Below are 13,583 nucleotides of genomic sequence, written 5' to 3' on the forward strand. Positions count from 1 at the left end.
GTGTTCCAGCCCAGCCTGACAGAGAAGCCCACACAGCTCAGCTCATTTCAAAGTACAATGGGAACTTTTTCTTTAAAACTTTTTGGGAAATTATATTTGAACATAAAGCTGTTTCTTTCCAATCATCTTGAGCCCATATGCAATCCATGGAGCCGAGTCTGCTGTGAGACAAAACAGTGCTCTCTGTGTGCTGCGCTGTAAGAACTGACCTGAGCTCAGCTCCAGAGGAGAAGACAAAGGTAAACTGACCAACCAACCAACCAACTCTCACTCTCCTGGTGCGGCAAAGAGCCAACCAGTGTGCAGCAGTCACTTTCACTCTGGCACCCATCCCGAAACAAAAACTTTGAAATAGATCCCCATTTGTTCTTTCCCTCTTATTCCCTATCCTTAGTGTTCCAGTGCATATACTGATTTTTTTTTTTTTTTTTATTGATCTCAATAGTACCATGAAAACTTACTAGACTTTAGATCTGCAAATCTGCAAACCAGGAACCAGCGCCATCCCGTTGAAAGCAGAGGGGAATTATTCCTCGCTGGCCCATTTGGACCAAAACTGCTTTCAAAGAGGTAAATGTGACGGTGAATGTTTGGCAAACCTCCACCCCCCCTCCTCCTTGCCCTCACCCCCCAAACCCCTATCTGTGAGTACCAGAGTGAGAGGAGACCGGGTGAGAGGAGGAGAAGGAGGAGGAAGAGGAGGAGCAGGAGGAGGGGAAGACAGCTACACACAAAATACAGAAACACACGGAGAGCGACAGACGAACAGACATGAAACAAACACAGAAAGAAGAAAATAATGGAGAAAACAGACAGACAGACAGATGGACAGTGTAACACAGACCAACAAGAGCCAACGTACAAATGCATGACCTGACACAACCTGGGGAAGGAGACAGTAACACAACAACAAAATAACAACAACAACAACAACAACAACAACAACAACAGCACGCATCAGACATGGATCCACACTGTGAACTTTAACCTTCAAACCAACACTGTTCTCCCTGCTGGATACAACATACTGTAGGCATATCTCTGTCACATGTGAATAGGCTAATGAACAGTACACAGGCATGCATTGAGTCACACCAAAACACCAAACTCGCAGTCACTAATTGTGTTCAGTTATGTGTGTGTGTGTGTGTCTATGTGTATGATTCCTTCTGCAGGAAGTGGTTTTGTCGTTTAGATTTGGTCCACTAGCACTGTTTTCACCATGTTTTACTCTATTATTGAAGATTATTATTTCATTATATGATATAATATTTTAACTTTATATTTTCTACAAGCACACAAGTAGTTGAATTTGATCAATTAAAACCTCTACAGGGCTACTTGAAGCTAAGGTTGGTAGGTCTGGAAGAGCTATCAAGGGCAGGGTACACTTTGCAATGTATATGCAACCCATACATCTCACTCCCTCCCGTCACCCTCTTGTTAAAGCTACACCCCAAAAACACATGAACACACACTGCCTGACAACTGCTCGCAGTTTTCGGTGACTCGTTCACTAACCTCGGCCTCTGCTTCAGCTGTGTCTGTCTCCGCACCTGAATACTCTGGTCTTGAGCAGTGAGAGCTCAGGCAGACCAATAGAATATAAAGTATGTGCTTGTACTCAGCATGCACATCTGAGAAGTATTTTAATGTGCCGCAAGTCAGCTATAGGTGATAAGCAGTTTTGTGTCTAGTTGCTGGTATGGAGAGAACTACAAAGTGAGAGATGCATCTGTGTGAAATCAGTGTGTTTGTGTGTGTGTGTGTGTGCAAAACTGTACTGTAAAGGGGTTTGAAAGTGCTACTGAGCTTTATTCGACATACAGATGAGCAGTGATGAGATGAAGCAGTATAGCAAGTAGGCTAATGACGGTAATTAGTAACTAATCAACGCTGCTGACAACAATAAGCAATAGAAAATATTGTATATATAGTTTAGTATAGTTTATATAATATAAGGATTTTGTACTATATGGGCAAAACACACACACACACACACACACCATGCATAAGCTACTCCCACTACCACGCACAACTGCTATTCACAGTATGATGCTGATCCACACTTGAAAATACGATAACAAGCAACCTGCATGTACCTTTACACATTTTACCACACGCCTGTGTGTGTTTGTGTAAGATGCAACAATGTTTAGATGTGTGTGTGTGTGTGTGGTTGTGAGTTATGAGGCATTGTGATGTATTTCCTGATCTTGATGTTGTTACTGGGGCTGGAGCGTTTCTCAGCTTCATGGTTTTTTCCTATGGTGTAGAAAAACAGTGCATGTATCTATCTACTCTAATAAACTGATTTCCTCCTGTCAGATTCAACTTTTCTTGTTTTCTGTTTCCTGGCTTTCTCTCATCTGATAATTGGAACATATTGAATGAATCCAACTGATTCTAAGAGTAAAGCAACAATACAATAATCAAATGTAATCTAGTTTAATCTAGTCTGATGTACTCTGGTTGAATCTTCTTCAAATACTGTTAATCTAGTCTAGTCTAATCTAGTTAAGCTTTGTCTAACTGAATCTAGTCTACTGTAGTCCAATGGAATCTTCTCTACTTCACTCTTATCAAATAAAGTCTGAATTATTCTAATCTGATAAAAGGTTTTGTGAAGTCTAGTCCAGTTTCCTCAAATACTTTTTGTTTGTTCTTGAAAGTGTTACCTCTGGGTTTCTATGGTTTGATCCATGAGGCGGTGGGATGCTATAGCAGTGGCCCCTCCGGCTTGAACCACTCCTCTCCCAGAAAGGATGTCAGACTGCTGGACTCTGAGAGGTCAGTGTGTGTATGGGTGTGTGCTTTGGAGTTTGTTAGTGTGTGTAGATCAGGGAAAATACAGTAGCATAGAGGAGTGTTACAGGTGAAAGGTTGGGGGTCATATATGAAAACGAAGATAATTATTTTGGTATCAGCATTTCGGGTTGGCATGAGACAAGATGGCAGCGGGAAAATGGACGAAAAGATATAATGGAAAATTTAGAGGGAAAAGGTATGGCGAGCACGGAGGCGCGGATGAAGCAGGAGGGACGGAGAATCAGGAGGAAGGAAAAATGTAATGAGCAAGAGGACGAGTTGTGTGAATAGTAAACATGGGGGCAGAGATTAGAGTGTAGTGCAGGGAGGAGAGAGAGAGAGAGAAACAGAAGAAACTGTTAAAGAATCATGTCATAAGAATTAGCTGCAGTGAAATAAACAGAGTGACAGAGTGAGGAAGAGACAGCAGACAATGGCGATGAAGAAGCCTGAGGTGATGCCTGAGAACAGGGAGACATTCATCTCATCCATCTGTTCTACCAGACAATATTCAAACAACTTGAGATTTACACATGAAGGGTTTCATTCCAGAAACAGATTGAATTATTTATGTGTATAATGTGTTATTAAATATTGCATGATGAGTGCATGATGTAAGCATTTTAAACAAAGAGGCTGGAGAAATTTTCTTATTTTTATGACTGTCAACTAATCAAATCCCATTAAAAGAGCATCATTATTATTGTTATTATAAATATATAAAGATCAACTTTTGGAGCAGGTTGGTCAAAGTGGGGGCCATCGGGACGCCCCACTCAAACAGTACCTTCTCTATTCTATTTCACTAATGTATGTTAAAAACTACAGTGTCCCACAATAGATGAGAAAAGAAGACAACTTCACTAACATGTTATCCCAGGTCAACTTGTTTTCCCCTCTAGATTGAAGGATGAATACAAAAAGAAGAGAAGTGATTGACTCCATGCTGGTCCCCTGTTTATTCAAACTTTATTGATATTGAACATATAACAGGTCCAAACCGCATCAGATTTCACACTGCACTTCCTTGGGCCCATAAAAAAAAGACAGGCGAGTGTGAAGCCTAAAGGCAGCGGGCTCTCGAGATATGCATTTAATGTTTATCATAAAATAAAACAGTTCCAATAAACTATAGCTTTGTTTTTGTTTGTGTGCTGGACGTTGTGTGCAGAAGTTTTTATAAACAGTCCTGTGGTGCAGAGCGATGTCAAACAACGTTATGTTTATCCTTCTTGGGTTTTTTTTCAATAAAGTCGTACTGTGTCAATAATAAACTGGATTATCTTTTGTGTACCATTTCTATTGTCAATATTTTTCTTAAAATAAAACTAAATTTGCTTTATTCCCGTTTACATATGTGACCTCTATATAAGTTTGAATGATTTACATAGGTGGCATTAATATTTCATATATTGCATGTTGGCTATTTCAAGGTCTGTGAAGTCATCAAGACAATCTTCAGATATTTGTTCCACATTCAGACACACGGACCAGCTACCAAAAAGGATCTGTGATGCTGATGCATGTCTTCTTTTGTCTTTTTGGGGAGGATTTGTAGACAGTTACAAAATTGAAAAACTTCTGATGCCTCTCTATGTGTAAAATACAAGTAACATAATAATCCCATTAAAAGGCAGTGTTTTGAAATGAAACCGATTCAGCTGTATGAGGTTTAACACAAAGTACTGTATCAGCTGTGGTGAACACAGAATACAGCGTACACGGGAGACCGGTGTTATCTTGCATGTGACTGTTGATTCACCTCCGTGCAAAATCCCAATATAACTTGATTTGACGACAGTTCACAAAATCAAAGAGAGAAATCTGTCATTAATACGTTTGTGTTGCACTACAGTGAATCCAGTCACTTGCATATCAGTGCAGATGGTAGTGCTGCAGCAGCCTCTGCAGTACCTCTGCAGTACCGATGCAGGATAAATGCATGAAGGGGAATTATTCTACTAAAGCTGAAGATGGAAGGTATGACTGAGCCTTAAATATCAATGTCACTCTGTGCACTTTGACATGATGTTAGCGCCTGGGGGAATGTGAGTTTTTTGTCATTATTGCTTTTTGAGTCCTTTATTTTGAAACAAATGTATACATTATATATTTGACGTAGTCTGTATGGTACAGTATGTGTGTGTGCTTTCGCATCAGCTTTTTTTCTGCATCAGTTTGTGTGTATGTGACAGATAGGTGCTGAGGGGTAGTGACATCATTGACTCCATTTTTTATATTGTTGGGCTTCAGTTATTATTGTCCAGCCTTTGTATTTGTGCATGTATGTAATTGGATATTTATGTTCAGATCATATGTATGTAAAATATGTATATATTTTTACTCGCTACACACGATCAATCAAGACCACGCATCGAGAGACAGCACACTACTGTCACTAAAGTAATCCCCTCCCTCCACCCCTCCTCCTCCTCTCCCTCCTCTTCCTATTCCTATTCCTCCTCCTGCTCCTTCTCCTTCTCCTCCTCCTCCACTCTCAATCCTTCGCCTCCCCCCATCCGCTCTCCTACCTTTCCGAACGTTCCCATCCGTTGTGCGCTGGAATTCCCCCGCGCTCAGCAGGAAGCAGGCCCGGTCATGTGGGTAACGCTCACGACTAGTGGTGGAGCCAAGGCCCCCGGTGGCTGGGCTGCGGTCATCCCCAAGCACCTGGTCAATGGTAGGGCAGTCCTCATTGGCCAAAGCTGCTGTGTTGGCCGCTGTCTCGCCATTTTGCTTGGAATCTGTTTCGAAAAACAGGTTGAAAAGAGAAATATCAAGGTTGAGGACTGCGGGCAGAATAAGAGGTATATAAATGAGTGGAGGAAACAACAGTTCGAGAGAATTGCCCATTGGAAGGAAGTTGAGAGAGAATGCGGTGGAGGGGGAGTTGAAGAAAGAGAAGATTAATGGTCAGGAGAGAGAGTGGGGAGGAGGGTATTGAGAGAAGAGGGGAAGGTAAGGTTGAGAGCATAAAAGCAATAAAAATGGAAAAGGGAGATAAGACCAGAGGTGGTGAGGAGCGACTCGGAGGAGGACAAGTAGAAGGGATTAGGAGATGAGAAACAGAAGCAGGAAAAGGGGAGGAAAAAGAGGAGTGGGAGAAAAAAAACTGATTCAAAGGCAAAAAGAAAATTAAATTGGTAGAAGAGAGAGAGGAGAAATGATAGACGGGAGAAGGAAGGAGGAGGGGCGTGTGAATGAAGGTTAGTGCCTTGTGATAGTTATCCTGATCACATGACCAACACACTGCAGCAGAGCAGGCTGCATACTCTCACACACACACATATACACACACACACACAGACAAGAGGAAAGGGCTACAGGGGAAACTGTACTTGTAGCTTTCAACACAGCTGTCAAATCTAATCTGATATGACTTACTGTTCAACAAAGCAGTGAACACACACACACACACACACACACACACACACACACACACAAACACACACACACACACAATCAAAGACAACACAAACATGCACACATTATACCGGGCGAGGGTCAGATTATGTTGGAAACCACCTAGTTTATCAATATCGATTTAATATAGAACAACAGCAATCAGTTTCCGACGCTATTCCAGCACCTGACTTGCTGATTGGGATGGATTATACCGGCAGCTTTAGGGACTATAGGGTTTATGATCTATCAGAACCACTTTGACCTTGGTCACACAAAGACAATAAGAGTGTCGCGCTCAGCTGGTTACATTAAAAGTCTTACAAAGAGAGCCAGGGAGAGAAGTACAATCCTTCTCTGTTTTATCCCAGCTGGCAAGTCAAGGAATGAGGAGAGTCACAAAAATGTTTGAAACAGACTCCCTGCAATGACGTAGGAAAGGTGTGTGTGCAAATGATAATCAAAGCCTGCTTCATAGTCTACCTCCATGTAAACACTCCTGTGATTATGTTTAACAGGTGTTATATATTCGCCAATGTCACCGCCTCAATATGTCCACTGAACATGCGACTTTTATGCTCACACTTTACAGGTTGACCGCCCGACCAAAACATGGTGGTCACACTGACGCCCTGGCCGCACTGGGTGTGTTTGCTACGCGTCAGAACTGCGTCACTGATCTGCTGCGTCTCAAGCATCTGCTTTTCACACAGGGAGCCGGCGGCAGAACTGGCATTTTTTGCGAATAAAAATACGCTAGGCAAGCACCGCTCATGCATCCAATGTGAGAGAAAACATGGCTACTACATTGGTTTTGTCCAATGACAATTAAAATGAAGGTTATTTAGACAAAGTGGCTGCATTGTCAGCAATATTGTCAAAACGACGGAGAGCATATTTTCCATTGGGCAATTCCTCAAAAAAATATAGAGCTACCTCAAGACAACAGCTTTAACCACAATACTGCAGTGACATTGTAGTTGGTAAAATAGAAACATAAAATAGAAATATGAAATTTGGAATTGCATAACTTGCATTGCATATTTATTTTTAAGTCAAGTATTTCTGCTCAACAGATTCAGTTGTATTTAAATTCAGACACTCAGCATTGAGTTGAGATTACTTTTAAAATGGTCACTCAGCTTCTGAGGTGCTGAAAATGATCTTACCAATTTTCTTGTGAGTAAACATGCTGCCGTTGATGCTGTGGTTTCTTCTGCTTCTGATCTCAACTCATATCCTGATACCCTGACCCAACTCTTCATGAGAGCGTTTGCATTTTATGGATGTACAGGCTTAACATCGAAAAATGCAAAACCAGAATTAACACATTGCACACACACACACACACACACACACACACACACACACAAACACACACACACAGAGCGAGAACGAGAGAGAGAGAGAGAGAGAGAGAGAGAGAGGGGGGGGGGGGGATGATGGACATGTCTATTAAAACAGCAGAGCAGAGATTGGACGAGATGGCCTGGATCAATGTTTCAGCAGTCAGAATATAATGTAAAGCGCTATAGACCCCATCCAGGATTATCAGAACATGTCAGCCTTGGTGGTACAGCATCAGGCCGGGACAAGAAAAAGATGGATTTGTCAAGAGAAAGTAATATTTTTTCCCCAGCTTTCTCGCTCCATCGTAAATTAAAATCTATTTTAGTGTACTTCACTCTAGGAAGAACGAGGACATCTGTAGTTATTTACGGCTTCAAACCCTCTTAGATACACAAGTCTCACATCATCACAGTGCTTAAAATCTGACCTCTGGTTGGCGCGAGGGTCAGAAACTTGGACGGTTTTATATAATGATCTTGTTAAGGCCACTCCAGTGATTCACTTTAGAATTTGGAATTCTGTAAGTATTAGAGTAAGAAGAGGAGACGTCTGATCTGAAGAACAAATCCGTTTTTTTAACCATTCCAAACCATGTGTAAAACAATGTCTGAGCCGTTCAAGGCACATGACCTCTACTGCTCAATGACACTCTAAGTCTCCAACTGATATTTATGCCATTTTATAATGACTTTATAAATGAGATTCAAGGATTACAATTGTTTTTTTTAGGGTTATAGGTTATAAATAAATACATGTTTGCCTCTAATGATTGGTATTTTATTATATTTAATGACACTGAATACAATAAATTACTGATTATCTTAAAATAATAGAATAACAGATAAACAGAAACATCCACCACATATTTTGACTCTGAATTTTGGATTTGTGCAGTTGATTTTTTTTGCCTCTAAAAAGCAGATCCATTGCTCTCAACAAGTCATATGATATTTCAGCATTGCTGTGTGCGGCATGGGAGGCTGACCTTGAATTAAAACTCCATCATATTAACACAACATTCCCATCCACACATGTTCAATCACTCACCTGCCCTGTTGATCTCAATGATCTCCTCCTGTGCCAAAGGGCAGTCTCCAGTACCCATCATGCTGCCCGATCCTACCATGCCCGGCCCGAGCACATTGCCCATCAGCCTGTGAGGAGAGGCGGTTGCCATGGCTAGGGCGTCTGGCTTGCAGTAGTTAGGGCTGCCTGGCTGTGGCGCTCGGGGGATGTGCTTGTTCCTCTTCTTGGGGAGCTTCTGCTTGGCCATGGCCAGGGAGTAATACATGCCGAAGTTGTTGACAATAACGGGCACAGGCATGGCAATGGTCAGCACACCAGCCAAGGCGCAGAGGGCTCCCACCAGCATTCCCGACCATGTCTCAGGGTACATATCTCCATAGCCCAGTGTGGTCATGGTCACCACAGCCCACCAGAAGCCAATGGGGATGTTCTTGAAGGCGGTGTGGGCCGCAGCCGTTGGATCATCTGGGTCGGCACCAATGCGTTCAGCGTAGTAGATCATGGTGGCAAAGATGAGGACGCCCAGCGCCAAGAAGATGATGAGTAGCAGGAACTCGTTGGTGCTCGCCCGCAGAGTGTGGCCCAGGACCCGTAAACCAACAAAGTGGCGGGTCAGCTTGAATATACGCAGGATACGGACAAAACGCACCACACGCAGGAAGCTCAGCACGTCTTTGGCTGTTTTTGAGGAGAGGCCACTCAATGCCACCTCCAGGTAAAAGGGCACAATGGCCACAAAGTCGATGATGTTCAGGGCGCTGTGGAAGAACTCTGCCTTGTCAGGGCAGAAGATGACGCGCATCATCACCTCAATGGTGAACCAAATAACACAGACGCCCTCCACATACGTCAGCCAGCCATCTGTGACCACCTCATACACTATCTGCAGGGTGAAACAAAAAAATAAAGGATTAATTCAGGCCCTTACTCATCTCTTTGTTCATTCAGGACAGGCTATATACCTGGGGGCACAATACAATGTTCCACAGGTAACAGTTTTTGGCATTTATGCTTTATAATCCTAGTTTGTCACAAATTCAGTGCAACGCTAAACTAATAATACATAATTCATTTTAGGTCAATCCTAAATTCCAGTTAAACCCGTACATCAATTCTGCATCTGTGACAATACATCTTTTCCATTCATATGAGGTTAATGCTTACCGGACATGGTCCCTGCAGAATGAATGTAATAAACCATTCTAAATGTCACTTTATTATTTATGAAAAGTACATCTCAGCTTGTGAAAACAATTGTGTAATGATGACTTATGAGGATCTGGAAGAGCTTTGTCAAGCGTGATATAAAGAAATGTGGTTTTGCAATAAGGGTTATCTCTCCTTAGGTGATGTATGAGATGACCTTGCAAGGAGGTCCTAGCAAAATGATGCTAATAATTGCATTATGGGATATGTAGTATAGAGTTTTTCTCAAGGTTGATCCACCAGGTTCTAAAAAATGTATGGATATTTTAGCCTATGCAGCTCCTTCATACATTTTTAATCTGTACCACACAAATCACTTTATCTTTATCAAAGAGGCGTTCCAAATTGCTGGAGTGTCACATTCACATTGTTTAGACTGACGGACCAATAGGCAGAGACGTCACTGTACCTCCTCATGTGTCACGTTGCCGATGGTGACATTCTCCGTTTTGTTGTAGATGGTGTTGAAGACTTCGTGGGTCTCCAGGCAGAAGGTTGAGATGGAGAGGAGGATGAAGAAGAGTGAGCCAAATGCCACATACTGCAGAGAGAGAGAAACAGACAGGGAAATGTTTAGATTCTGCACATGAAACACATAACCTTGTTTTACTCAAAAGAACAGGGAGCTGTCACACCTGCAGGACAACACTGCAGGGGTCACACTGTCTTTGTGGACAGTATAAGCCTTTGTCTTAAGTACATTGGTGTACACGGGATTGCTGATGGAGGAGGAGGGGTTTGGGCCATTGCAGTATGTGGAAAGCAGTGGTTATGCCAACACGCTGCAGATAGGGGGCGGCAATGACACACTGAGGACAAATGCTGTTAACTCAGCGCAAATGTCTTGACTGCTGCAATCCCACTGATAACGGCCCAGTCAGAGAGATAGAGGGAGGGAGAGAGGATGATGGATGGAGTGTGTAAAGGAAATGAGGTACAATGTGAGTGCGTGTGTGCGTGTGTGTGTGTGCGTGTGTGTGTGTGTGTGCGTGTGTGTGTGTGTGTGTGTGTGCGTGTGCATGTGTGTTATAAATTGTTAGTGTAATAATCAGTTATTGCTTACAGTCTTTTACACACATATACACTCTATCAGCCTTGCAACAGTAAGTGTTCAAATATGTTGCAGTGTATTATCACACATGTTCTGTATGTTGCTGCTTGTGTGCATTATGAGATTTCCTTGGCTCTGCAGCATCCCAATGACACCCAACTGTCCCTAACCTTTCCAATCTCTTTGTCCCTGCATTTTCATAACCCTAATATTCCCACCAGGCACTGTCCTGCCTCATGATAATGTAGATACTGAGTTGCCTATTCTGAACCATCACAGTCACATCATTTTCACACTTGGCATTGTGTGCTCACACAAGCAACCGACTTTAACATTAGAGTGAAGGTTGATCAGACACTGCATGCTGAGAAGAAGATGATCAAAGAGAATTAGTGACACCATGGCTGGGAAAAAAGCATGGTTACATCTTTATGGAAACAAAAACAGGCAGAATTCAGGTTTGGTTCGGACAGCAGAACAAGCCAGAAGCCCACAAATGTGACAGAAGCCGATACTCTAAGCACATCCGGAGATAACACAGCATTATAATTCATTTGAAGTCCTGTTTTTGTCCATTTGATGAAGTCCTATATTCACTCTCACACTCTCTACGACTCCTCAGAAATATTGTTTGACTCTTTAGCGGCTAATTGTTCGATTGTGGTTGACAGCTAGTCTCTAACTGTGTCTTTCTGCCGCTGGACAGGCTGGTTTGACAGAGCCTTGTGACTGAAGGCAGGTTAATGAGAACCCTATCAGAGAAAACTATCTGAGCCTTTTAAACATCTTAAACAGTTGTATGCTAAATACAACCGTGAGTCAAGACATACCTATATAATGTCACACTATTTTATTGTGTGCTTTGGTCCAGTGGGAGAATGTACAGTCAAATTAAACCTTATTAATTGTGTGTGTGTAAACAGACTCCCTGTAATGACATACGAAAGGTGTGTGTATGCGTGTGTGTCTGTGTGTGTGTGTGTGTGTGTGTGTGTGTGTGTGTGTGTGTGTGTGTGTGTGTGTGTGTGGTCTGTGCACACATACAACAGTGCAACTGCATGCTAGGTCAGTGATGAAGGTCGACTTCCTGCTCTGTGTGTGTGAGTAGCATGTGTCTACTGACACGTTATGGACAGACAGCATGTTTAATTGCAGTGCTTGTGTGTTTAGCGCCATGTATATATATATATATGTGTGTACTTAAAATGAACCACTGTAGGTGTTTGTTTAAGTATTTACACATGTTAGAAGGCTCTCTCTTTCTCTTTTTCTCTTTCTCCCTCTGTGTGTGTGTGTGTGTGTATACGTACATGCTCGTCAGCTAAGTGATGAAGATAGACAAATGAAGTCTTCCTCTAAACCTCAGGGAGCAGAGAAAGTCCCACAGCTTATTATCATGGTCTAATTTAACACTGCTATCTAGAGCTGCCCTGGATACAGAAAACACACACACACACACACACGTTCATGAACATTTCAGGGTTGTCGGAGAGTTATTAAAAGTAGAAACAAAAACAACCTCTCATTTAACTTTTCAACTTGCTCTTTCTCGAACCGGATGCTGCTCCTTCTTTAAAAAATATCAATCAATTTTCTCATCCCTCTGAGTTATTTTTTATTATATGGACGTTTTGAAAAAACTGATGTAGGAAAATGTCCTCCGTTGCCCTTTATCTGACAGATATGTGAGTAACAAAAATCTGTCTTATCAGTCTGAAAGGAGGAATTGTGAATACATTGAAATGGACTTCAGGTCATTATCATGTTGATTGAATCCTTTGGAGACTAATGGAGAGCACTGTTTTTACAGTGCACCAAATTCAATGACTATTCAACGCTTCTCTAGTCCTAATTCCCTCAAAAATAAGAACTCAACTCAGTGTAGCTTGAGGGTGCGTCCCCAACTACCTTGTTTGGTCCAGACCTTCTGACTTTTTTGTTAATGCTGAGCCAAAATAACAGGTTTGAAAAGGTGCCTCGGATGGCAGGACAGGCCAACGGACCAAAATTGAGTCCAATCAAAAGAGGGGGACTTGGTCAGAATCAAACTGAGCCATGATTCCATTACTCTGCAGTGTGAGAACACATGCAAAACAGTTCCTTTCAAACCAATTACAGGAAGTTGAGAAAGCATAAAACAATAGAAGAAGAAAAATAAGTGGCTGTTAGGATTGCTTGTAGTCTTTGCCACACATTTGAATGACGAGGACATTAATTAGAGAGTAGTAGAAATATCATAATGATATTATAGTGGCAACAAAATCAACAAAGTGAACCGGATTCTTCACGTCTCTGATGTGAATGGAAAGACTAACATTTACCAGTATGCACTTGATCCAAAAATCGTAGCGAATAAAATTGCCTAATTGACAAGACGTAAATGTTACACGCAGGCCTTCTCCAAAAAATGTACATATGTCAAACAAAAGTGTTTAAACAATTTGACAAAGACATGAAGCTTGATTAGGACCGTGGTCCAGACTTTCAGGTGTGAAAACAAATTGAGACACAAGGGTAAAGATGTTTATAATAAGAACTGTCAGGCTTTACAAATGCTCACAATTCGGTGAGTTCTGAGACAGCACATGTGACACATTCAGAAAGCGGCAAGAACCCTTTCTACTAAGGTTAAGCTATACAAATATAAAAAAATATATATTTAGATTTATAGATTTTTATATCAGGCTACAAGTTGTTGTCTAGTCAAAATAGTTCACTGTTATTGCAACAACTGAAATGT

At 41.8% G+C, this 13,583-nt stretch overlaps 1 protein-coding gene across 3 annotated transcripts in view; it reads right to left on the bottom strand.

Annotated features, from left to right (window-relative positions):
* The window catches only part of LOC128458690 (potassium voltage-gated channel subfamily C member 1-like), a 60,210-nt gene that overhangs the window by 17,168 nt on the left and 29,459 nt on the right, over positions 1-13,583 (bottom strand). For 2 of the 3 annotated variants that reach the window (XM_053443616.1, XM_053443618.1), the window contains exons 2-4: positions 10,202-10,333; positions 8,608-9,469; positions 5,340-5,552 (exon numbers count right to left, since the gene is read on the bottom strand). In XM_053443616.1, the coding sequence (XP_053299591.1) occupies positions 5,340-5,552; positions 8,608-9,469; positions 10,202-10,333 (1,207 nt within the window). Of the gene's footprint in view, positions 1-2,718; positions 2,782-5,331; positions 5,553-8,607; positions 9,470-10,201; positions 10,334-13,583 lie in introns of those variants that run through there. The other variant, XM_053443615.1, reaches the window with a different exon arrangement.

This window comes from Pleuronectes platessa, chromosome 16 (genome assembly GCF_947347685.1).
Source record: "Pleuronectes platessa chromosome 16, fPlePla1.1, whole genome shotgun sequence".
In the NCBI taxonomy this organism is placed as follows: Eukaryota; Metazoa; Chordata; class Actinopteri; order Pleuronectiformes; family Pleuronectidae; genus Pleuronectes; species Pleuronectes platessa.